Source organism: Falco rusticolus, chromosome Z (genome assembly GCF_015220075.1).
Source record: "Falco rusticolus isolate bFalRus1 chromosome Z, bFalRus1.pri, whole genome shotgun sequence".
Classification (NCBI taxonomy): domain Eukaryota; kingdom Metazoa; phylum Chordata; class Aves; order Falconiformes; family Falconidae; genus Falco; species Falco rusticolus.
Genome location: NC_051210.1, coordinates 10,341,475 through 10,367,402, shown reverse-complemented (window position 1 = coordinate 10,367,402; position 25,928 = coordinate 10,341,475). Strand labels below are relative to the sequence as shown.

The 25,928-nt window shown below is 43.9% G+C and overlaps 3 protein-coding genes across 6 annotated transcripts in view; 1 reads left to right on the top strand and 2 right to left on the bottom strand.

Moving 5' to 3' along the window:
* PLPPR1 (phospholipid phosphatase related 1) overlaps positions 1 to 4,635 on the top strand; it is a 104,854-nt gene extending 100,219 nt beyond the window's left edge. For all 3 annotated transcript variants that reach the window (XM_037374200.1, XM_037374201.1, XM_037374202.1), the window contains 2 exons: positions 1,001 to 1,132; positions 3,101 to 4,635. In XM_037374200.1, coding sequence (XP_037230097.1) covers positions 1,001 to 1,132; positions 3,101 to 3,133 — 165 coding nt within the window. In that variant the 3' untranslated portion in view covers positions 3,134 to 4,635. The remainder of the gene's footprint in view (positions 1 to 1,000; positions 1,133 to 3,100) is intronic.
* Positions 4,636 to 8,397: 3,762 nt separating this feature from the next.
* MRPL50 (mitochondrial ribosomal protein L50) lies at positions 8,398 to 9,975 on the bottom strand. Its single transcript, XM_037372827.1, has 2 exons — positions 9,835 to 9,975; positions 8,398 to 8,923 (listed from the first exon to the last, which is right to left on the bottom strand). Exons 1-2 carry the CDS (start codon positions 9,918 to 9,920, stop codon positions 8,533 to 8,535), a joined length of 477 nt encoding a protein of 158 aa, XP_037228724.1. The 5' UTR covers positions 9,921 to 9,975; the 3' UTR covers positions 8,398 to 8,532.
* A 4,811-nt stretch (positions 9,976 to 14,786) lies between these two features.
* Positions 14,787 to 24,851, bottom strand: ALDOB (aldolase, fructose-bisphosphate B). Of its 2 annotated transcripts, XM_037372826.1 has the most exons (10): positions 24,753 to 24,822; positions 24,514 to 24,625; positions 18,214 to 18,335; positions 17,719 to 17,930; positions 17,140 to 17,194; positions 16,823 to 16,983; positions 16,519 to 16,602; positions 15,870 to 16,044; positions 15,524 to 15,723; positions 14,787 to 15,299 (listed from the first exon to the last, which is right to left on the bottom strand). In XM_037372826.1, the coding sequence occupies exons 3-10, from the start codon at positions 18,323 to 18,325 to the stop codon at positions 15,204 to 15,206; spliced, it is 1,095 nt and encodes a 364-aa protein (XP_037228723.1). In that variant the 5' UTR covers positions 18,326 to 18,335; positions 24,514 to 24,625; positions 24,753 to 24,822; the 3' UTR covers positions 14,787 to 15,203. The 2 variants fall into 2 exon arrangements, with proteins under 2 accessions (XP_037228723.1, XP_037228722.1); XM_037372825.1 differs by lacking the exon at positions 24,514 to 24,625 and having other exon boundaries at positions 24,753 to 24,851.
* Positions 24,852 to 25,928: the final 1,077 nt, after the last annotated feature.

Here is a 25,928-nt window from a genome sequence, read left to right as displayed (position 1 = left end):
TCATTTATTCCTGTGTTCCCTTTAAATAAAAAGATGTCTGCAACCTCTAACCTGAACCTCCTCTGCTTTAATGTAAGAAATTTGTCTGATTCTCACTGGGAAAGGCAGTTTAAATCTAGCCCATGCAATATAAGACACAATCACCATGTATATCTGGATAATCTGTGTGCTCCCAGTACCTGTTTCTAGCAGTGACAGCCAGCTCCCAGCAACATTTTGGCCCTGCAGGTGGAAGGGGTCTCCCCAGAGCTTGGAGGGGAGGGGTGCTGTGAGATTTCTGCTGCCAGCACAAGACTCACCCAGGCTGCAGTCTGCTCCTTGATCAGGTGTAAAGAGCAGCAGAGAGGAAGAGCCAGCAAGGAGCTGGCTGCAGGAATCGCTCTGACAGCAGATGTCAGTTCCTGCATGTTTTTTCCACTGTGTTCCCAAGCCCAAAAGTGCCATGTGTGTTTGCTCATACTAGCATCACCATGTGAGTGCAGTAAGCCTGGTCATGCGCAAGGGAAGGGCTTGTGGGATAAACACCACTGAAGTTTTGCTGGAGGTGTGCAGGAATGGTGCTAAATGAGCTCGATGTCATCCAAATATGAGGCAGATTCAGCCATCCAGTGAGCTAGCTGTTTTCACTTTTGGAAAAGACATCGTCTGAAGGGAGTATTTGGCCAATAAAATGCGTCATCAAGGTAGTCCATGGTTCTGTGATCATAAAGCAGGCATTGGAGTCTCTCCTTGTATACAATGTGAAAAGGCCGAGAATGATTCATCACCTCAGCTTACAGGCCAGAAGAACCCATTTAGCAAAGTAGTCCACCATGCCCAACTATGTCAGTAAACACACTGTAACCTGAGGCTGAGATAGGTGGTGCCTTGAATCAAAACCCAGGTTAAACTGGCGGTTGTGAGACCCCTGATAGTAATTCCCGAGTTTCTCCTGGAGACATAACATGCTGACCTCACCTATATTTTTTTTTCTTTCTTTCTTTTTCCCTGCATTACACAGGGGATATGTGTTGTCCATAACTTTAAAGGAACTCATGGAGCTCCTTCTAAACCGAAGCCTGAAGACCCACGAGGAATGCCATTAATGGCTTTTCCAAGAGTGGAAAGTCCTCTGGAGACACTGAGTGCGCAGGTACTGTAAATCCTCTCACCCAGACTATCACCAACCACATTTTCTGTTATGGCAGAGTAAAAACTAGCTGTATACATAACTACACAGGGAGCTGGGTTTATTCCTAACATTAAGCCAATTGAACAGAGTGAGTTTACATCAGAGGAGAGTTTGTTTTAAGGCATTTATCCCTTAAACTACAAAATACTGTAGATATTCTGCCCCTGTGCACATCTACAGCTAAAGCAGTAGGATTTCACATGCTGCTGCATATTGTATGTGATAACAAATTTCCGCTTAGAAGACTAGAAAACTGAGAGAAAAGATAATTCTATTTACACTTTGGAATGCTTTTGGGATATCTTAAGGATTTACTCTAACATTCATAATCCTGAGGATAAACTATGCTGTCCAGAAGAATATTACAGAGATTAGCTTTTTATCCTTATTGCTGTTCCGTAGCTTCTATAAGAAGAAATCACATACTGTTTTCTACCTCTCAGTCATCAGAAGGGAAGTTAATAGCGTTCTTTCAAATTTACAAGAGGATAGGCTAACAGGAGCATCATTATTGATGGTGTTTCTGTTAAACTACTAAGTTCAAATGGCTTGTGTTGGCCTAACTGAATCATACCCAGTCCTTTCAAAACAGGCAAGCAAATGCCACCTGCCAAGAATTTCTGGGAACAAAGAGGAACTGTAGTTTATCAATTATCTGAAATACCTTTGTGTAATTTATTTGTTCCTGAAATTGTACTTCTTTTATTAAATAGCCTGTCGTTCCTGTCTACACGGTGTGTGGCAAGATCAATACTGACTTTTGTTAAACACTTTGACAACTAAACTGAAAATAGGAATTAAAAATGGAAAACACACTGTTTCTAACACTTGGAAATACTTTCCTTAATTGAAAAGGCAATTTTGATGAGGCAAAGATTTTCTGGGAGACTTTCAACTAAATCTGCAGAACTGTGTGCATTAACTGGTCTCTTGGTGGACTTGCAGTCCAGAAACTAAGTGCTGCTTACATACCCAGATTGTATTGTGTATGACAAAAGGGCTGAACAGGTGAAAATGTTCATAAGCTGTGAGAAAAAAAATTGTCTAGTCAGATCTTTGCAGTTTCTGGACTGCAAAGTGCAGGTAGGGACTAAGCCTTAACTGTTGATGTCCACTATAATCAACAAGATCATTTTCTCTGATTAAGGGTGTCAGTCTCTAAATGACCATACATCTAGTATGCAGGAGCAGATTGGGAAAAAAGTGATCCTACTCCATTACAAACAAGTCCTTGGGAGTGGCTGCTCATTACTGTTTCTTTGGATGTAGGAGGTACATAATCCTTCTCTGTGCAGATTTCTGCATCTCTCCCCACTCTTGTTTTGCCTTGCATCCACACAAACGCTACAGATGAAGCATGATCCAAGGACTACTCTGTACTGCCACTGAAGTCCCAAACATTGTGGCTTTATACACATGTGGCTGCATGTGTTTTGGCATAATGACCCCACTGTGTATGGTTTTAAGCCTTGTATGTTACCTAGTATCAAACTGTGTAGGATCCACATGCTCACATCACATGAAGCCAAACCATGGTCTTTTAGCTCTCCATGACTGAGGACAGACCCACTGTATTACTTATGTGACTGACTGTATGAAGTGCTTGAGCCTGTACTGACATGTCCCTCCAGGCAGGATCTAGTCCAGTTTGAAAGTCTCCATTGAAAAAGTCACACCTGGTTTTTCAAGCCTGTTTAGTGAGTGTTCACAGCCCAGAAGCAGGGCTTGAGTTCAGTGCTTCCCACCACGAGCTCAGAACAGATGGCAGTCACATTTACTGTGATCTCTTAGTTTTAAAGCCCTACATTAGTTGGGCAACAGATTTTATTAGTGAAGGGTGGGTGGGTTTTTTTCATTTTACAGACTAGGGTATGTAAAAATGCCAAAATGTATACAAATGTTCATGTGTTTGCCTTCTCCTCTTTGCAGAATCACTCTGCCTCTATGACTGAAGTAACCTGAGATGGAAGATGCCAACTGAAGCTATTTTTTATTACCTTCCAGTACAATACTCCAAGACACACAGTTACTAAATGTCTAACTGTGATGACCAGTATTATGTTATGTCTAGTTAGAGGCTAATGTTTTGTACTTTTTTTGTATGAGAAAGTGATGTAGCTTGCCCTGATTTTTTGTCAGCTTTAATATTATTATGCCAGAATTTAAAAGCAAAATGGAAAAAGAACAAAAAAACCTTTTCTTGTTTAAAGTGTGCACTGAGGAATTACATCTATGGAATTGTTGATGTTGTTATGTGATATTTGTACACATTTTTTTTTCATTTTTGATTTTATATATCTTGAAAAAAATTCACTTTTACCTTTTCTTACCATAAGAAGTGCTTCTACCACTGGGTCCGATTCTGATCTGAGTAAGCTCAGCACAGATACGAAGTAATTGCATATATTTAATTCAGATGAAAATAATGGTGATCAGGATCTAACCTGAATGATACTATCAACAAGTAATAAACATCTGTCCTTGATTCAGTAAGCTACTTAAGCATTCCTTAGCATTATAGACTTCAGTTAGCCATCCAGTTTCCAGACTACTTGGCAGACATGAAGGATGTCCTTAAGCATCTTATTGAATCAAAGCCGATTGTTCTGGTGTGGGTGGTTGTGCCAGTTATTGAAGAATAACTAAAACAACATGCTCAGTCTGCAACATAGACAGACTGGACATGAAAATTTATAGTAGTAGCTGATAGCATGTGAGCTGACTATATCATCTCCCTAGATCTCCATTCCTCCCCAAGGCCCAGCTAAAGCTCCCAGTGAAACCTGGCTTCAGGAATTGACTATGGGGATATATAGCCACCACTGTGGAGCTGAGGCTGCGCTCTAAGTGTTTCATGACTTCATCATAGATTTGTGGGGTAACTAGTAACACTAGTGCAAAGGAAAAGTGACACCACTTCTTGAGTGGAGTGGCATTACTTGGCATTCAGATTGGCATAACCAAGAAGCCAGTTCTGCCCTGACAGTGTAGTTGTCACTAAGGGGTTTTGGCAAGTCAAAAAAGAAAAAACAACAACAACAACAACAAAAAAAACCAAACAAAAAACCTGACACAGTCTGTAGTAGCAGTCTGCATTTTTTTTAAATTCTGCCGTACAGAATTTGTATCAAAACTGCTATTTTACAATTTAACAACTTTGTTTAAGGAATAAAAAGACAATTAAGCGGGGGTGGGGATGGGAGGGAAAAACGAAAAAGAACCCATTTACAATGGCTAGAACTAGGGCAAAGGCTTCATTACATGATTTTTCACTGTTTCTAGGATTTTCCTGCATCTCATTCTTCTAGCATGGTGATAACTGCTGTGTGTCTCCTTTAAAGAATGGAGCCTCTGTCTGTACTTTTACTGGAATGTTTACCTCACATTTCCATGTTGGTTCTTCTTGGCTTTTTTTGTATATTTTTTCCAAAACAGATGCAAAAAAAATAATCAAAAACCCAAAATGTGTAGCCTGGTGTCTGTCATTTGCCTGTGACCCAAAGAAAATTCGGGGTGTCTGTGTTTGGTCTTGCAGTGTTTCTTGTAGGTTGGTATTTTCTTTTGTCTCTACTGATGTCTGCTTCAGCCTTAGGAATACAAGGACCAGACATGGGTCATGCAGGCTTTCTGTGACCATGAGGAACCATCAGTAGTGTTCTGAGTCCCTCACTACAACTTTGATGCAAATTCCACTGGGAAAATTTCTGCTGAATAAATTTGGCTGTGGAACTGGTCCCTGTTCTGTTGTGTTAGGAGAATAATGACATTTTAGGAAAGCTTTTCAGCAATGAATACTCCAGTCAATACACCCAGTCAGCAGCACTTAAGTCCACTCATACTGCAAAGGGTTAGCAGAGGGTTGAATTCCAAGATAAAAACTTTATATTCTGTAGCCTGGTTTTTGCCGCTGTCGTCCCTGGGGTTGTGTTCTTCCCAGGTGTGCTCTTACCACAGCATGAATCTTGCATTCTTGATCAGTAGCTTCCACAGAATTGGTAGTGATGCTGTCCCCCTCTGCTTATCCTCTAGCATGATGGCATGGGAGCAGTCTTTCTGAAGGTGGAAGATGTGGTTTTGAATTTCTTCCCCATCCTCCAGGTTGAAGAGGGATTTGAATCTTGATTTTCCACTTGCTGAAAGACTGCTTTGTCCTTCTAGTTATAGTGCAAAATGGTGCGAGGCACCTCTCTCCACTTTCAAATAAGCAAGTGAGCCCTGCTCTCTTCTCTGATATGGTATGTACCATATGATATGATATGATAGGCTGATATGGTAGGCTGTGCCTACACCCAGGAGAGGTCTGCAGGTAGATGCAGATCCACAGGGGTGTGCATGCTTGTTTGCAATTACCCAAGTTCTGGATGACGACTAGATAATGAAGCTAGCCCTATTATACAACATTCACTGCATTTCCTCTTGGCTAGCTCTGTATGTTTGCTACCCTTTTAGATTTATAGTACCCTCAGCCTTGTCCAGGTGACAGATAATCCACTGCACATGAAGTCTAAACCTAACAGCATATTTACTTTTCCCAGGTATCTTTCCCTTCTGGATCAATGTGTGTCCACCTCCTAGAATCTGTGACCCTGTGAAAAATCAGTCTTTAGGTAGCCTTTGGATATTTTTATTTTTATTTTTTTTTCGTTTCTGTTCTGAGCCACATCGTTTTCTATATGCTGTGTATGGTGAGCTTAGGCAGCTAAGCGTGGCTTCTGTAGTCTAGCACTGTGATGAACTGCGTAAAATAAACATGCTGCAATTGGATCCTGCCTTAAGATGGATGTATGGCCCTTGGGCTGTGCACAGTTTCACACACTTCAGGTATGAACCTGTTGTACATAATTTGACTGGCAGCAGTGTCTGACGCCCCTGCTTGAGGGGGTCACCCAGGTGGATGGCTGTGGCCTGGTTCCACCCCTCTGCTATCTCCCATCTGACAAGGAAGTGGGTACCCCCTCAGAGCTGTTGTTCTGGTCCCTCCAGGTGTATAAATTGTGCCCCTTGGCTGTGTGAAGGCTCTGGAACATGACTCTTGGGATCTGGAAAACCACCTGCCCCATCTTAATCAACTAACCATGTGGAGGGAAAGCTGGCACATCTCATTGAAGCCAGAGGTCAGCACTATAAATAAAACATTCATCCTCCCTCAGACCTGAATGGGCAGACTTTGCCGACACCCCCACAGGCTGGGGGACCTGGTGGCATAGGACAGCCTCCCTCAGCTGCAGCTTTCTCTTATTCATGGAGACAGCCATCCACCCAGCCTGGTATCCAGTCTCTCTGTTAAGAAATACCCTCCTAACCTGGTTTCTTTGCACTTTCTTTTGATCTTCTCTACTGGTTCTGTCAAAAACAAATGAAGATAGCCCTCCTGCAAAAGCATGGGTGGGGCATTTATTTATTTATACTCTAATTCAATAGAACTTAGGTACTTTTGAAAGCCCAAGGATAAAAAGGAGCACCTAGAAATCTTAGCCCTTCCATGGCCCAGGTGTTCTATACAAGGTTTTGTTCTCATTTCAGACTTCTGCTTTTTCAGCTTGTTACAAACAAAAGTTTTGCATCTCAAGTGCCCATGTCTGATCTACTTCCCTTTACTTCAGCTTCTTGCACAGGTGTGCCGCTGGAAGCATGAGGTTTGCACCTCAGGGGGAGTAATGTATCTGAGATTAGGGAAGTGGCCATTTGACTCTGACACAACAAAACACAAGAGGAGGCTGTTGTCATGTTCTTTTCTTGCCTATTTCCTATTTTTCAGTCTTCACATGAGCTACTGATGTTACATATTGGGAGAGACACAGAAGAGGGGGGATAAGCAGAAAATGCAGCTACCACTGAAAGTGGTTTTCTATATAGTGAGTATTGATTAAGAGGAAACAAGAAGGCATAAGTATCTTTCCTTTCATGGAAAGATGTAATTTCATGAAAAAAATATTTCCAGTTCATTGCTCCCAAACAGCCTCTGAAGCAGACTAGACATATTTAGCTGTTTTATCACAGTGCTTTTCCATAAGCTACAGGGAAGGGACTTGTGAACAGCCAGCCTTGCACAGTGACTAGTAGAAGGGATTTGTGAACCGCCAGCTTTGCAGTGACCAGTAAAACATCCCGTTCCCTCAGATTCACTCTGCAATGGAACATGTAGTAGCACATTTACACACATCCTGCAATTCCCCAGGAATCAAAAGGATAAAAGAACAGGTTTCCTAAATTTCTTCAGAGCTGTAAGAAAGCACTTGAAAAGTTTGTTGAATAAAGGAACTGAGCACTGTAACACACAAAAGCAGCCATTCTTATGTATGCTTCAAGTATTTGTATGCTAAAAAAACAGGGGAGCAATAGGTAGGAGAGCAAGTGGTATAACCTGGATATTTTTGGGTCATTCCCAGAAATACAATACATACAGAATCTAACCTCACAGTAAACAACCTGTTTTGTAGAAAACATTCACAGAGTGCCACCCATTTCTCAGACTGTTGCATTTTTCTGGCCCTTCTGACCTCACTGCTTGCCTCTTCAAATTAAAAGCAAACCACATTGTCACTTACCAGGGGAAGAAAAACTTACAGCTATTACAGGTTCTTCCACAGGTACAGAAAAACTAACATACAGCTGATGTATAAGAGAAATGAAGTAAAAGCTTTTAGAAGTAGCAACAGAACTTATTAAAATGGCGTCCTTTGACAGATATGGAAGAATTCTACAATCTGCCTCAATAGCAGCTGGTTTTATAGGGCTGTTGGAGAGGTCACCATTAGCGAGTTAAGAGATTTCAGAATACCCCTTGGCGTTATCTTTATGTAACACTTTTGAGTAGAATAAGTGGTTACTTTATGATTGCACCTCTGATGGCTTTTAAAAACCTTATTGCTGACAGGATCTTCTTTTTAATCTCAAGGAAAAAAGAAAAAAAAATTCAGAAATTACGGCTTACTTCGCCTCTCCTTCCCCAAGAGTCTGCTGTCCCTGCTAGTCTTGGTGGCTGAGTTGAACAGGGCTCCTGACACAGCCAAACTGCACATGCAAAAGCCCATTACACAGTTCAAAATCAAAGCTGAGGTTTTATGAGGTGCAGGTAAGAAAATGTGGAGCTGGTCCCCCCAGTTGTCCCCACTGGACTCACTGTTGGGAAGCAAAGCAAAGGCCAGAAAGCATGCACTACACTGCATCACTGTTTCACAAGGATAACCTGCTCTTTTTTCCATATAGAACAGAAACAATGAAACTCGAGGACAAATACACGCATTTTTATTAGGGATATTCATATATTCAGCTGCTACTACAACGAAAGGGCTCTGCTTCTGCTCTGCAGTCTTGCGTTGGGAATAGAAACAACGCAAACTGATGCTGCATGGTGCAACTCACTGCTGCCAGATAATCTTCAGGTTTGGGGGCAGCTCTGCAGCGCACAGTTCATCAAACTTGGACACATCCTTCACAGGAGTGCTATAAAAATTCAAGACATCTTCAGCACTGCGCATGAGGTGGAGCTGTGAATTGGGGACAGCATGACCGAGTTCTGCTGCCAGCTGAGCCAGAAGGTGATACTTTAACCTGTTTTCTTTGAGAGGTGTCTGCTGCCAATTATCAGGAAGTGAGGGTCCAAAAATCTCCTTGACATAAGACTCCAGGCAACTCTCTACATCCCCTGGAGGAATATAATTTCTGCTGCGTGGTGGGGGACAGATCAGGCTGGGTTCACTTTTCTCTTGATGAATTATTTTGTCTGCTTCCACTTCTTGTTCCTGCTTCCTATTGACATCAGACAGAAGTATTTTCAGTCTCTGGGCTACTTAACACTAAACCAAAGCACATTTCTATTCATAGTTTTTTAATACTGGATTCAGCCTAGCTTACAGACAGTTTACACATCCTGTGGGCACAGCAGGTTTGTTATGCATGCAAGAAAAAAAGCGCACAGGCTAGACATTTGGGTTTTCCCCTAAATGCTGCTGTCTCTACACAGCAATCACCTGCCCTGCTTATGTTACTCATCTAAGTGTAAACAAAATTTTAATCGTTTTCCCAGTTACTGCTCCATTTTCTAATCGGTTGAGATAAAAAGGGTAACAAAAATTAACCACTACTACAGAGAAAATTAGTGCCCACAAACACAAAAAAATTACGATCGTTAGTTTTAAGCAGAAATTAAGTCTACTCCAATTATCTGCCTTGGTCCCATGCCATAATCTACACAACACCACGTGCATGGTTTCACCTAAAATGCTACACAGAAACTACTTCTCTTCATTCACATCGTAGTCCTGCCCTGAAACCTTTTTCCACACCTAGCAAGTTCCCTTACCAAAGCATGTATGGGTACTAGAAACCCTAACACCGCACCCCACGGCGGGCCGCCCGCAGCGCCCTCGGCGGGGACGCGATGAGGCCCCCGCCGACGCCCCGAGGCCTCCGACCTAACGCGCTCAGCTGCACGAAAACCGAGCCGCGAGAACAGCAGGGCTGAAGGCTCAACCACCCTCCTGAATGCACCGGCCCCTGCGGGGGCCACCCGCCCACCCCGCGGCGGGTCGCAGGCCCGGTACGGGCAGGCAGCGGGCAGGAGGGCCGAATGCCGCCAGTGCCTGCCCGCCTCCGGAACCCACACCCCCCAGAACACAAGGCGGCAGCCGGGCCGTGCCCCCCGCTTCCCACGCCGTTACCTCACGCCGCCCCAAAACGCCCTGCGCGCCGGGGCGCCGAGGCCCAGCCGCCGGCCCGCCACCCGCAGCACGGCTACGCCCGCCATGGCGAGGGCACGCGCAGCCTCGTCCCGGCAGCCGGCGGAGAGGGCGGGGCTTCGGCCCGGCCCGCGCTGCCTCACGGGAGCTGAGGCCCCGCCCCGCGGCGGAGAGGCGCCGGCCCCTCCCCCGCCCCCGCTCCCGCTCCGAGGCGGCGGCGGCAGTCCAGGGCCGACCGCGGAGGGAGGCGCCGCGCGGGCGCGTGGGGGCGGGAAGGGGCGTGTGTAACAGCGTGTGGGGCCGGCGCAGGGGGGGCGGGGACGCACGTTGTCGCCCGCCGCGATTGCAGCGATCGCTGCGTGGTTCTGCCAGTCGGGAGAGTGTTGGCAGCTGCCCCTGGAGGGATTGATCCTGCGTTCAGGGTGTGGCGGCTGGCGGTGCGGTCAGCCAGCCGTGCTCCCGCAGTTTGTTCTGTAGGCCGCACTTCTGCCCCGGGCACGCAATTACGTGGGGATATCGCCTTTCCTGTTTTTTGGAAGGATGTTCATTTTTAAAGGCAAGAAATAACGCTTCATCTGTACACAGCCTGGTTTTGATTCATGGCAATGCACTCAGCAGACTTCCGCTTGCTCCGGTCGCAAACACCTCTGCAAAGAGAAATACCAGGAGCCAGAGCACAGCCGCCAGCTACACCAGGCACAGCGTCTGTGGCAGATGTCCAGCAAAGGAGCAGGAATTATTTAGCAAAGCCACAGCTTTAGTTTCATAAAGTGGGAGAGCGGTTTCGTTTGCTGGTTTGGGGGATCATTTTTTCCACTCCCAGTTTTAAGAGAAGCGGTTCACATAGATCAGATCAGTATGATGCTTCTCATCAGGAACAGAGGTTTACTTGAACTCAGGTTCATGGAGATTTACAGGACCATGACTGAACCAGAAAATGGATGTTGTTTCTAACACCGCTATAGCCCTCTGTAGTGTTTTCTGGCAAGTAGCTTTTCATTCATGGTCAGGACGGACTATATACATGCATTAATTATGCAGTTGTTGGATCTGTGTGGAGTTTGGGTATTTATTGCTGCTGTGAAAGAGTGGTCGCTAACACAAAGAACATGAGGTGCTTACAGGGCAGTGATTTTGCCTGTTTCCCTTTTTGCTGGCAGGAATGGGGGATGCCTGTGGCTGGGAAGAGAAGCCTGCAGCACAGGGTGGCCCTGAAGAGGGACAGGAGGTTATCTTCTGGGTTCCTTTGTGTTTGCTGGTTGGTGGGCTGCTCCAAGGTGTCACTAGTTGATTACTGTAACGTGTTGCCATGCAAGTACTTTTGTATAACCTTAGGTCTGGTGTTTCTGCTATTTCTGCCTTTTTTTCATAACTTGTTAATTGTGCTTTAGCTAACAAAGCTTACATGTCTGACAGGTACACAGCAACGTACCAAAGTGTGGATAACTGACTAGCTGAAAAGGGTCACATAGACATAGTCCAGCTGGCTGGACAAAAATGCACATGGCTCTCAGCTTATCTGAAGTAAAGCAAAACACACTGTCTTTGGCTGTCCTTGTTACACAATAACAGGAAGATTTCGGTGGGAAAAGAATGTTGCAGGTGGGAACAGATAACTACAGAAGAGAAACTAGGGGCAGGCTTGGTATTTAGGCAACTAACCAATAATGAGCTTAACTTTTGTAATATGTATGAGCTAATTATAGCAAGGCATAAAAGGTGACTGTAAGGGACAATAAACGAAGTCTGCTGATCACTCATATTGAGCGACTGTGTCTTCCCTCCGTCGCGACAAATGGCGCCCGAACAGGGACCCTAGAGAGGGCTGAACCTGCGAGCCACGGTTCGACGGAGTTTCGGTACCGGTGCTGAAAGCAGCGCAGGAGGCGGAAGGGCACAGTCCCCGCGCCCGGGAGCACCTACAGATGGTCCCGCCGGCCACGCGTCGCCGAAGTCTCGCAAAGGCTGCAACAGCGCTGACGAAGGTATGGAGAGACAAGCGACGTACGATTCGCTCATATGCTTTTTAGAAAAGCGGAGCGTTCGGGACATAGATTGTAAAAAGGCATTACCCGGGTTATTAGCGTATGGGATAGCATCCGGGACCCCCGCGGCAGCGGCGAGCGGCGGCGCAGCCCGGCAGGCCCCGTCCCGGCCGCGGCTTCTCTCCAAGGCGGCACCATCCCCCCCCCCCCCCCCCTCCGATCGGCGCCATGGCGATGCAAGCGGCCAAGCGAGCTGACATCCGGCTGTCCCAAGGGATCAATCGGACCCTTTATATTCGGAACCTGCCGTATAAAATCACAGCGGAGGAAATGTATGATATTTTTGGGAAATACGGACCTATTCGACAAATCAGAGTTGGAGACACTCCTGAAACAAGAGGAACAGCTTAAGCTTCTCAAGGAAAAATACGGAATTGATTACAACCCCACCAAAAAAAGTGCTTCAGATGTCCCCTACAAGAAATGGGTTTCTGCCTTGACCTAGCAAACATCTCTGTGCTTAAAGAGAAGCCTTTTTGCCTTGATGGAGATAATTTATTCTGTATTCTGTATTTATGCTGTATTCTGAATGTGGAAATTGGTTGGGACTAGGAGGCTGGCTTAAAGGCATTTTGCAAACGGGATTATTATTTTTGATCATTATTGTAATAATAGTTTTTTGATCAAAACCAGCCAAAATTATTTGTAAGCATTAGGCATATCTGAAGAGAATGCCTCTATTTGAATCAGCAGTTAAGGTGTAGTTTAGTCTGAGGCTGTGGTTTTATCTGCTTCTGGTGAATTTTTGAAGTGATGAAATCAGAGATACAAGGTATACTAAGAGTTATGAGGTAATAAGATATTAATCTAAGTAAGGGTGCTGTCTTTTATATCTACAAGTGCAATATGCTTTTATGTAGCAGAGAGAAACTTTAACAATAATGTTGCTTGAGCGAGATGTGCATGTGACAACTTGGGAAAAGGGATATCACGACTGGAGTGCAACAGTGTTTCTACGTCTGGCAGAGTGAAATCTTTCAAGACCTGAGTTTAGACAGTCTATAATAAATTGTTAGTATTCAGAAAGCCCATCTTAAGCCTCTTTTGCTTACACAGTGTTATGGAAGTCAACTGCTATTGTAGAGAATTAATGATTTTTTAATACATATTGACAAATACTACTATTTTAACTTGAGGCAGTTGAGTGAGAAATACTCACGTGTAGCATTTGAGGGGATGTCAGCATAAATCGCACTTACAGTAAGACTGCATTTTTAATTACCGTACTCGTTAAGATTCGATGATGCCATAAGGCTAAGGCCTTTTATCACAGATTGGTTCTGAACTAAAAGGTGTGTGCACATGTAGATATGCACATTTGTGTTATTTTCCTTAATTGGCTACAAAATAATATAATTAGGTTGGGGAGACTAGATCTTGGGAATTTGTCTATTATACTTCTGTTTGTTAAGGAACGTGCATAACATACAGCATCCATGTAGGCTTGGCTTGTGGCACAGTTGTCAAATTTAGCATAGACATTCAGACAGATAAGCAACGTACTCTTCTTGTGTGTATCACCTACAAGCCATTATGGCTTAGTGTGTAAATCTGTATGTAACTATTGAAAAAAACACTTATGAATGTATATAGCTTAGAACTAATTTTTCCCCTTTGTTAATTCTTTGATATCAATGAGGTATTCTTCAGAAAATGTATGGACTGGTTGGTTGCATAAGGGCAGTTATTTGGACAGAAAATTGTTAATGGTCAGGGATTTTCCACTAAAATATTTGCAAATATTCCTAGTCAAACATCAGTTTGGTTTCTTTTGGGGTTTTGAGCTTGCATTAGTCCATGTTCAGAACTTTAAAATTACCTTTGAATTTTTTAAACTTTTTATATCACTGGAACAGAAAGAGCATCTAAATTAAAGCTTCAAGCTAACTTTATTTTTCAAGTATTTCAGGAATTATACTTCTGAACTGACATTTTATAAGTTGGCTGTGTATTTTCCTGTGTTAAAACGCTGTTATTGAAAATGGTCAACCAAGCCTATGTCGCCCAAAATAAAAACGGGGGAATTGTGGATAACTGGCTAGCTGAAAAGGGTCACATAGACATAGTCCAGCTGGCTGGACAAAAATGCACATCGCTCTCAGCTTATCTGAAGTAAAGCAAAATACACTGTCTTTGGCTGTCCTTGTTACACAATAACAGGAAGATTTTGGTGGGAAAAGAATGTTGCAGGTGCGAACAGAAAACTACAGAAGAGAAACTAGGGGCGGGCTTGGTATTTAGGCAACTAACCAATAATGAGCTTAACTTTTGTAATATGTATGAGCTAATTATAACAAGGCATAAAAGGTGACTGTAAGGGACAATAAACGAAGTCTGCTGATCACTCATATTGAGTGACTGTGTCTTCCCTCCGTCGCAACACCAAAGATCAAACTTTAGACCTTCAGCATCAGCTTAATTATTCAAGCTATGTCAACATGGTAGGCCAAGATGCCTCCCTGCATGTTTTATGTTAATTATTGTAGGGAATGCCACTGTAAAAGTGCTTTGGAAAAGTAGTCTTTGCACAGAACTAACTGAGCCTGTGCAACCTTAACTCGGCCCATAGCAGACTCGTCACACCAAACATGATTCTCCAGAGACACGAGAAGCTTCTGAAGGTAGTGTGACTTATCTGTGGCCCAAGTCCTGTGCACTGCTGGCCATATACATCTCTCAGGTTTTCTCAGTGTCTGCCAGACTTCAGTCAACAGGATTAACCTCTCCAGCTGTATCACTATTGGATTATTTCCCTTTGATCTCCTCAGGGTTTTCCAAGTTCACCAGCAGTAAAGCTTTGTGACTTAATCTTTGCATAGGCTACTGAAAACCACTCGCGTGAAAGGGACTGTAAAGTTTATCTATAAAAAAGAATTGTGAGATAAGAGATTAGTTTTCAATTACTGTTTTATTCCCATGATTGAAGACACAGTCAGATTCTCTAGTTCACGATTTTGACTACAAAATGTGGTAATGGGTAAGGGTATGCATTTGAATTTGAATTGCTAGGGAACTACTTAATCTGCCTACTATTTTGGGGACCGAGTTTAAACCAGAGGGAGACTATGTTCATGATTCATTGGCAGCTGTTGTATGGAAGGAATTCCCCTTCCTTGAAATGTGAAGAAGAAGAAACATGAATATCCCCTTAATAAATGGTAGGAGCAAAGGGTGGAGAGGAAACTAATCCAGTTTATCTCCAGTTTTGTTTAGTGTAAGGGAAATTAGATTTCTTTGGTTTTCTTTCATTTCTGAATATCTTCCACCTTGTGAAGAGGGACAGGACAAAGGAAAGTTCCTGCACTTTCAGTAGGTGTAGCTGGCCGTGAAAAGTGACTGCGTGGCAGCTGTGTCAGTCTTCCCAGACACAACATACTGTCCTCTGCAAGCCAAACCGTTAATCTGAAAAAGAAAGAAAAAGGAGGGGAAACCAGTTAGCTTGGAGTGAGAAAAACAGATGTAGAAAGACAGCAGGAGTAATCAACCAAGGCAAAAATAACAGAATGACAACCCCGCTGAACATGAAGTACCAGGAGGGGCAGGAACAAGAGGAGCCTTAGGAAGGCGACAACATGTCTCCCTTCATAGTGTGGAGCTCCTCTCTGTGCTGGGGGAAGGCCTTATACCTGCGCCCGCTTGCGGAAGGCCTCTTGTGCAGCCTTCTTGTTCTCGCTTTTGCCCACCCATGCTGCCAGGGCAGAGGCTTGCAGGGCTCTCCCATATGAAAAGGTCAGTTTCCAAGGCTTAGGCAGAGGAGACTGATTCATGGCGTTCAAGTTGACAGAAGCCTCTTCTTCACTCTGGCCTCCAGACAAGAAGCAGATTCCTGCAAAAAAAGAGGTTTGAAGTCTTAGAAATGGAGTGCTCCAGCCACTGCAATCCCTGACTTGATGAGCAAGCACATCATACGCAGGAGCAAGTCCAGCAAGTGTGACAGTGTGAATGGATACATAGAAATGAATCAAGAATCACCAGGAACAGCAGCAGGAACGGTCCGGAGAAGAGTAGTGACAGTTGCTATGGCTACATCCTGAGGGGTGTACTTCTTGGGGCAGGAATGTCCAGGCGTCACCATGTTGGGTTTCAGCAGTGTCCCTTCCAGGTACACATGATGATCATTCAAGGCCTTGTAGACAGCAGCCAGAACCTGAAAACAGGAGGACTGAATACAGACCTCTGCTCAAATCTTCACCTCAACCTGCTGTGGAAAGGCAGCTAATTCCTTGTGAGTGTGAGAAGATCAAATGAATTTTGCTTTCCCATGAATTTTATCACAGGGGTTGCAGTTCTGAAGACACCATTTCTTTTGAGATGACCAGGATACCATTATTCGTATTTATTGGATTTTTCCCGGCAAACTGAGGTACTGAAAGAGAATGAAGTGTTTTGCTCCCAATACATCTTTCTCAGATTGAGAATGCTTGTTTGAATGGAAATCCAAAAGCACGGATTCTACTCTTGCATTTGCTATTAACTCATTATTTGACTGTGAGCAACTCATTTTTGTGATGCAGTTATGAAGTACCTTTTTGGTCAAAACTCTTTTAAGATCTGTGAGCACAAACAGCGTAAAATTGGTTACTGATTTGTGAAGGAGAAGAGAAGGGCAGGAATCTCTTACCTTTTCTGTGACATACTGACAGCGCTGGAGATCATGGTCTCCATCAGGCAAGATTTCTGGCTCCACAATGGGCACCAAGCCATGCTAAGAAAAGAAAAAACAGGAAGTGTTTAGGGCTATGGAAGAACAACTGTTCTTATCTGCCCCTACTTTGGTGGTATTTCTTCATGCTGTGCTGCCCTTCTTCCTCACCTTTCCCAAAACCTTGGCAGAGATCCGCCTTTCAAGTTACCTAGGATGTTATCACAGCGAACAGTGAGAAGGGGCAGCAGCATGTCAGGAAGGGTTACTGGAGGGTAGATACCTGCTGGCAGATGCTGGCGTAGCGTGCCAATGTGTTGGCATTCTCTTGGATGGCAAGTTGAGAGGGTGTTGTGCTGCTGATCTTCAGCACTGCACGCCACTTGCCAAAGTCAGCACCATCTTTTTTGTACTGGGCACAGCGCTCAGCCAGTCCATCCAGCCCTGCAGGTGAAAGAACAGTGCTTCACTGAGAGCAGTTCTTCAGGACACACAACTCTGAGAAGTACCATGCCACCAGACAAGGCTGTGATTCAGGTGAGTCACCCCATGGCTTTAACTGCGGCAGTCATAGCTTAGGCTCCTTAGAGCTCTCCTTACCTTGGATGGTGGTTTCTCCATTTGTTCCTGCTAGGGGTGCTGTACCTTTATCCAGCTGTGGAGACCACAAAAAAATGAAGGGTTACAGAGAGATGGAAATTGGTCTCATCCTTATCTTCTTACCCATGGTTAGTCTGTCTTTGCTGGCTGACTGTGAGTAAAGCATGGGGCTGAACATACTAAGGATGAAAAGGAGGGAAATGTTGGAGCAAAGGGGAAGAAAAGGAGTGGTTGGGTAAGAGGAAGGGGCAATGTATAGATGGCTGCAAGGAATGGCTCAAGAGATCCATCACATGCAGAAAGGACTGGATTTAGGTTGCTGCATGGAGGAATTTAATTGCAGTGAATGGTGAGTAGATGGGAGCTGGTAGATGAAAAGTTCCTGCCTCAAGTGCAAATGTGCCCCTGGTTTGTTGTAAAAAAGCAACGCAGATAATGGTGGTAGAGATCGTCTAGGGATTTTAAAACCAATCACAACAAAGAAAGAAAAGTTTTTAGCAGGAGAGAGTGCAGCCCTGTATATAATTTTCACTGGAAGCGGAGTTTGGATTATGCTGCCAGCCACACATTTACAGGTACCTTTATCCCCACCACAATGCCTTTTTCTTTGATAAGAGCTGGAAATGGCTTTCCACTGCTGTCTTTCTGATAGAGAGTCTCATGGAAGAGGATCACTCCCCCAATGCTCTGGTTGATGGAAGCATCTGAAGAGAAGAGAATCTCTCGAAAAGCCCGGCGATTCTCCTCTGTGTTTTCCACATTGATCCTCTGCAGCCTGTTCCCCATGGTACCTAGCAAGGTGGACAAAGGTCAGACGAAGAGGTGTTAGCCTTGGCTAGCCTCCTGGTCCCAGTATGTAGTAATGAACTGGGCCTTGAGTTTCGATCTCCCCCTTCTCAACCCATAGTTTGTCAGCTTTCATTACTATTGGTCACAGTCCTGCCTGGCTGAGTTGTTCCTGCTCAGACAACATTTTTCAATTGTTTTTAATTTACTCCACTAATTTCAAAGATGAAGCAAAATTAAGAGGAAAAAGTCTTGGGTACTGCTAATTGATCGATATCCAGAACTCACCCACGGATTCATCTGCAGCTAAGATCCCCTTTCCTGAAGCCACAATCCGCTGAGCGATGTCTGAAAGAGCTTTCTTCTGCTCTGGAGACAGCGCTGGGAATTGGTGGGTCATGTTGACTTACCTGTGGAAGAGTATTACTGTTAAAAGTTGGGGGAGACTATATACACAAACTATAAGGCAGAGATAACACTCGGGTATTTCTGTTGGAGGGCTCTCAGTGCTTGTCTGGTCCATGTTATCATAGCCATATGCCCAGAAATCCATTCAAGTTCTTCTTGGCTTGGTGTGTGCGGCAAAACTAGAAGAGAGGAATGCAGGAGCAACATCCTAGCATATCCTTCCAGAACCAAAGTGGGAAAGACTGCATTTTACATGGATTTTCTGAGAGGCTAAAGGAAGGTCAATCTGTCATAAAAACATGCACTAAGCTAACAAGTGTGCTAACTGCTGGCTCTTCAGACTTCTTGGTCCCAGTCAGAAGAATGCCAATTACCTCATTGCCTTTACACATTTCCTAATAATGCCCCTCTTCCATTCCCTGGCCTGTGTTGGCAGTATTTGCTACTTTGTCTAGTCGACTTTCCATCCCCACGCTCCTGCCTCACTTTGTAATTCTCTCCTTCCCATGTCTGCTTTCAGAACTGTACCACATTGCTTACTCTATAAGACCTGGAGGTTTTAGAAGGATTCACCACCTATTTCTATCTTTTCAGCTCTGGCAGAGGTTTACCAGCTGCAGATATGCAGCACCTGAAATCCACATTCTGTCTTGTTATGACAAAATGCTTGTTCTTATTAAAGTTTTGATTATGTGGCATTAAATTACAGTTTCTCAGATTATCTGAGTATTCCAGGTTACTTCCCTGTGTATATAAGCCTGTATGCATAAGACATAAAGACTCTTTTCCCTCTGTTGATCATATGTGACAGCTAAAGTGATACCCGTGTTTTTATCAGTAGGTGGTAAATCCATGAGATGAATCATTAAAAACAACACAAAAGATCTCCAATATCAAGCTTTCCTCCAAAGGGGCAGGCCTCTGAGCAGCGTCCGCATTTTCTATTCGCAAGCTCAGCCTTAAAGAGAAATGAGAACATTTCCCATTTCACCATGTGCCAGAGATGGCCAGCAAATATGTCTCTCCATATAAGCATGTACACAGCCAAGTTCTCCATCCCTTTTCCCTGCATGCAGACATTATGTTGCCAGGGAATCCTTGTCTTGCCCTCCCTGCAGAAGAGCATAGTGGAGAATAAATTCAGGGTCTGGCTGCGACTTGTGATAGGGTAATAGAGCTCTGTGCACCATGCCAAACGGTGCTAAACTTTTCTGGTAACAGTGCCATCACAGTACTGGGACAGCTATAAATCCATGTCTGATTTATAGTTGAAGGTACTTTTGTATTGGTAATGGTATTGTGCAAGATTCAAATGGCATTGTCTACCAGCGCAGACCAGCTGGATGCAGTGTCCAGGTGTCTGCTTTACCTTTTTGTAGGTTGTTTGAGACTGGAATGCATTCTATGCAGCTTATCAATGTTAAGTCATTCTACATTTAAAGGGAATTTGAAAGAGTGTGTGATGAAGACTGTATCAAATGGGGGAGGGTTCCTTCCTTTTCAGGGACTAAAATGCCTAGCTGCAGTCCTGCAAAAGCAGGCTTTTCTGAACTCCTCTTTTTGTATGCATGCCAGGCTGTGGCTAGAGCTCTGGGAAGCATCCTTCTACTGTGGTGACTGACCACAACTCCATCACTCTCAGCTCTTATCCTGTTCAGATCAAAAGAACAGGAAGAGCTATGGTTTATGCTGTTTATTGCTAATTAAATTCACCTGTAACCCTCCTCATCCCTCACCTTCTTTCTGAGTCTAATAGGTCTCTTAGAATAAGAAACTACCTTGTTATTATGATTATTTTAGTAAGGGTTTGTGTTATAAGCACTTCAGTCAAAACCAGAGCACTGTTAAATAAGTTGCTATGCAAAACTATGAGGAAACACTCCAGTAGTTCACGGGCTCTGTGGAAAAGACTGGAAAATTGTGATCTGGCAAGAATATGATCTTGTCCAAGGTCAAAACTAATGAACTGCTAAATCAGTAATGGGATTTCAGAGTTGCAGTTTGGAGGTATGTTACAGCAGGAGTCGGTGTATCCAGATAATTTTTAATCCAGCTAGCTGAATTACAAGATCATCAGTCACTCTAGTTTCTTTATTATGGGTATACTTTCTCCCCAGCAATGCCATAAGCAATGAGACTGACATCTGTTGATTCTTACTTGTTTTCAGTGTTTGCATAAAGATCAAAAAAGACAGTTATCACTCAAAACCAGCCTGCAAAGCAAATTGCCAATATATGGAAATACAAGTTTTCAGGTGATAATGCTGATCCAAGTGAGTACTCTCAAGAGACTGAAACAATACAGTGTAGTTCTACAATGATGAATTGGAAGACAGCTGGCTAGTTGCGGTTTCTATGCAAGTATCTCATTAAGTGTGAAGGAGTAGGTGGAGATCTGCCAAAAGGCATCCCAAAATTATGTTCCCAGCTACCCTGCTGAGCTACAAGGATGAACAAAATGCACAGTGTTTCTAACTGAAATGCTGAAGAAATGAGTGCAAAAGCAGTTGTAAAGTTAATGATAGCTCTAAGGTCCAGAATGTTCAAGTACCCTTGGTTTAGGACTTTATTTTTCTGTGATTCTTCCATAAGGAGCATAATCTTGAGGATCTTCTCTGTAGAATTCAGAAAGGGTGTCTCTGCTGTAAAGTACTGCTCTGAGCATTTAAAGGGGAGTGGAGAAGTCTTACATGTCAGTAACACTTCATACAGCTGCCTTTTAAAGAGTGAGCTCCCAGCACATCCACAGAAACATTAATGTCCCCCCTTAAAGAGCCAGATATGTCACCTTCCAGGTCCTGAGGAAAAACAGTCGTGCCCAGGCTGCCAAAGCTGGGCAGTTCATTTCATTCTCACAAGAACGAAGCCTATTTGCCTTATTATTGCACTTTATCTGTTTAATTTGTCAACTTTTCCAGGCAGGCAAAAGGTCACAGAAACTCTTTTCTCAGTAGCAGTATCTAGGAGTTGTTGCACCACTAAGGTTTTTCAAAAATTTTATTTGGTACCATTTTAGGCTGTTAGCTAGTGTCATAGTGTCACCAACTCAAGTGATTTCACATTGATTTGACATTGTATGAATACAATGTATTCTCTTTGTGGTAACTGCTTACATAACATTTTTTAAAAGTGGAAGAGAGAAACAAAAGAATAAAACTGCAAAGAATTAACAAAACCCCCGGCTTTACAACTACCTTGAGAGTTTGCCAGGCTTCAGCAGCTCCTTAAACAAACAAGTTCTTTGTTCAGACCCCAGCCTGTGACCAGCAGGAGATGGGGGTAGGGGGGAAGGGGACAGCGCAGCTGCAAAAGTAAATACTGTACCGCTGAAGACTCAAGTTTTTCTCAGCTACCATAATGGAGGACCTGTAGGGAAAGTATCTTCATGGGTATCGGCACAAGCACTGCATCCTGTTAATATTAATAGTGAGAACCAAAGGGCAGAGGCAAACTGAACAGCAGAAGGAACAAACTGTTACGTTCCACTTCAGGTCATCTTAGAAACATTACTATTTCACTGGCATCTCTTCTTCCCAACCACCTCAAGTGACTGGCATCTTCTAATAATACAGAAAATCTCACCTGAGTCCTGGTTTGCAGACAGAAAAAGATTGGATTGGAATCTGTAAGTTTTTCTCTTGGGTGTCTTCATTGCCTTCTTTTATAAAATTGGTGCAGGACCAAACTCTTTTGTACCCCATGCATGCAGCTTTTCCTGTTCAATTACTATTAAATACTGCCCTTCAACATCATCTCTGACAGCAATGCAAACCACGTTTGCATGCCATTGCACTGTGCACACAAGAGATTCTGCTTCCAAGGAGCAGGGTTTGAAGCAAAAGTTGCTTATATAAATAGATAAACGCAGTTGACATGGAGAGCGAAAAGTATTCAAAAATTTAGCCCATGACATGGGGGCACAGTGTTGACCTGACTGGATTTACTCCTCATTTACACTTGTATGCTTAGGAGAGACAGACACATAAATCAGTTATGTACCTTACATTCTCATGACAGTGGATAAATCTAGTTATTGGCCTCACTTCTCCATGGAGCTCATTAAAACGCTATTTCTATGTAAGTCTGTTTATTTGGACATTGGGCAAACTGAGAGGTATGAACAGCTCGGCAAGTTTGCCCCTGTCCTGCTGACAGAGCACATTCTTATCTAGCTTGCAGATGACACCAAGCTGGCAGGACTAGTTAATACGCTTGATTGCTGGGCAGCCATCCAGAGGAGCCTGGACGGGGGGCAGGAAGAGACCAACAGGAGCACCATGAAGTTCAGCCATAACAAACCCCCACCCACTGCCTGTGGGGCAGAGCCCTGGAGTGATCCCACCAGGGCTAGTAGGACAGGGGAACAGAGAAGGCCCAGGGCCCTGTCAGGCAGTGAGCTGAACATGGGCCAGCAGCGAGGGCCAGCAGCATCCTGTGTGAGCAGGGGTCTGGCCCAGAGAGCCAGGGAAGGACAAGGATTATCTCCCTCTGCTCATCACATCTGGGTACTGCACCCAGTGTTAGCCCCAGCAGTACAGGAAAGGCATTGACAAATTGGAATGAGTTCAGCTGATGCCACCAAGAAAATCAGGGGCTGAAGCACTTGCTCTGTGAGGAGAAGGCTGCAGAGCTGGGTCTAGTTCAGCCTTGAGCAGAGATGGCTTTGAGGGCAGACCTCAGCAACCCCCAATACCTGCAGAGTGGTGGTTGGAGAGGCTGAGCCAGGCTTTTCACAGTGGCACATTACAGGAGAGTGAGAGACAACAAGCATAAGCTGAAACTGGAGAGATGTGGTCTGGATATGAAGAAAATTTTTACATTATTGGGACAGCCAACAGTAGAGGAGGTCGACAGAGAGGCTGTGGTGTCTCCATCCTTGGAGGCTGTCAAGACCAAACTGAATAAAGCCATAAGCAGCCTGGTCTGACCTTGTGTCTAGCCCTGCTTTGAGCAGAAGGTCAGACTACAGACCTCCTGATGCCTCCTTCAGCCTGAACTACCCTGTGACTCTCTGTACTTGCTTTAGGGAGTTTAAATGGAAGTGGTGCCTCCTGTATATATGAAGATGCTCTGAGGAAAGAAAAGGATATTTCTCCATCTTTGCAGTGCAAGTGAAAGTATAGCAAAATGTTTCATTTCTGGGTTTTAAAGTGTCAAGGTTATGGGACAAAAAGAGATATTCAGACTTGTGTCACCTAGAAAAAGAAGCACATGTTTTTTGATTGATATACTAATTTCACCATCTTGATAGGTCCTTTGGGGCATATATGACGGTAAGTTGCCTGTTTTTTCTCTCTCTTATGAAGGTGGGAACAATGGTTTTTTTCTGTCTTCATGCTCTGTCTAGGGAGATTGCTTCAATATCCTATCTCAAGTGGATGGGAGTATGTGAGAGCTGCATTTCCCTGTCCTGATTTCTTTATTAGCCTCAGAGCTATACTCAAGCCCTCAGCAAATGTACCCCCATTTCATCTCTCTAGCAAGTATGAAAAGAGGTTATGCACTTAAGGACCCAGCCTCTGCAGTCAGCGCAGAGCACTTCTGGAGCACTCCTGATGGCTAGAGATGACTGAGGTAGCAACAAACTGGTTTATTGGAAGTAAGTCTGGTCATTAGGATGAAGCTGCTTCTCTCTCAGGGCTGGGCTCTTCTCAGAGAAGGTAAAAAATGCTGTCAAACTTGCACTAGAATTCAAGTCTCGTAATGCCAGTAGGGGAGGCTGGGGGAAGCAGTGGTGAGAGTTTTGGGTGCACTAAATAGTTTTGGGTGCCAGGCACATGGGACAATTGAGAAAGTGATGGAGAATCACAGACAGCAAGGGTTTGCATTTGTTGAGCAATTTCCTGAAGCTGGCTGTTCACAAATTGAAAGGTTACAGCCTAATGCAAGAGCAGGTTTTGGTTTCCTGCACTGCAGACTACCGTACATCCCCCTGCCGAGGAATCTTATCCATACTACTGTGCTAATACTTCAGAAGAAGCTGCACAACAAACACATGTAATTACACTTCTGTCAGCATTGTAGTTTGTCAGGACCAACAGCGTTCTCCAGTCATTCTCTCTTCTCCTTACAAAACATCAATTTATGTACTCCACAAGCATAAAGAAACACATGCAAAACAAAGCAGTAGAAAGCAATGAAGGCATGTTACTGGTCTACTCAGACTAAGGATTCACTTACTCCAGGAGTTCTGAGTGACTAAGCTAAGTTAGAAAGCCACATTTAGCAGAAATTGGGTCACATTGGAAGATCACTGCAGAATGGCTGAGTGCTTAGTTCTTGCAAGCTGTTCCTGGAACAAAAAAATAAAAACAAAACCAAAAACAACTCCCCAAGCCCACTTTAGATAAACACATTGTGTCTCGGGTGCTGATATACATACTACCTTTACAGTTTAGAAATTAAATTATTATACTTACTTGTTTGTGGACAATACCTCTGCTGCTACAAGCTTCTGGTGTGGTGGTTGCAGGCAAAGAGACCCAGTCCTTCTGGGCACTAACTTTTATAAAATTCTTGATAGGTGGGGTGTGTGTCCCCCCACCCCCACCCCCCGCCTCCACTCCTCCATTCTCCCTCCTCCCATCATTGTTTGAAGTCGGTCATTGGCTCTCAGACCACAACCACACAGCCAACAGGACACAGTCTCGCTCCTGGGGGTCTGCCCCCTTCCCCTCCCCTGTATATATATATAAGGCCATTTATGACATGGTGAAACTGAGGCACTTTCCAGTTATTTCAAATTGTTCCTCCTCTTTCTAAAACAGACTGAAAAAAACCTACAGAAGGAAACATGGAAATCGTTTACAGGGATCTTGGGCATAACCTTCTGTTTAGGGTTAGATCTTCTGGAAGCTTATACTTAGGAAACTGCACAGTGTAGGAAGGAAGAATAGAAAACAAAATGCAGAAATAATGCAACAGATCCAGATTCTTAATTGACATCAAATATTGTCATTTCAGTGCCTTCCTAAGTGTTACACTGATTTTCCTCCTTGAAAATTTAGCACAGAAACATATATTCCTTCTCCAGTTAAGTCTATGGAAAGGCAAAATGCGATGCTACGGTATCAGGGTTAATGAATCTGCAAGTTCTAATTTTCTTTAACGCAGTGTATGTGTGAGAATGACGGTTATCAGAAGACATGTGCCCACACTGAGCTGCGCAAGTGCAAGCCAAATTTTCCACCAAAATCCCATTGAAATTTACCCATATTACAATGACACACAGGCTTCTCTGCTGCTTAGCAATTTTTTTCTCTGAAAAATGCTAATGTTCTAGAAACAGCATACCAGCATTCCACTTTATATGAAACCACACTACAGCTATTCACCAAATCCAGGTAGACAGACCTGATTTATTCCCCACCCCCCCACCCCATACTGCAGGTCAGTACTCCTGGAGGGAAGTACAGCACAGGGACTGTTAGGCAAACATCATCCCCTCAGCAGCAACATGCTCTTTGACCTTGGACATTAGCAAGTCTTTACGACAAAGACCCAGTGTTTGTATGAAGAATGACGTAGTTTCCCCATGTCTTTGGCTCATGTAATAACACCTTTAGCCTTTACATTTACACCGTGAGACATCTGAT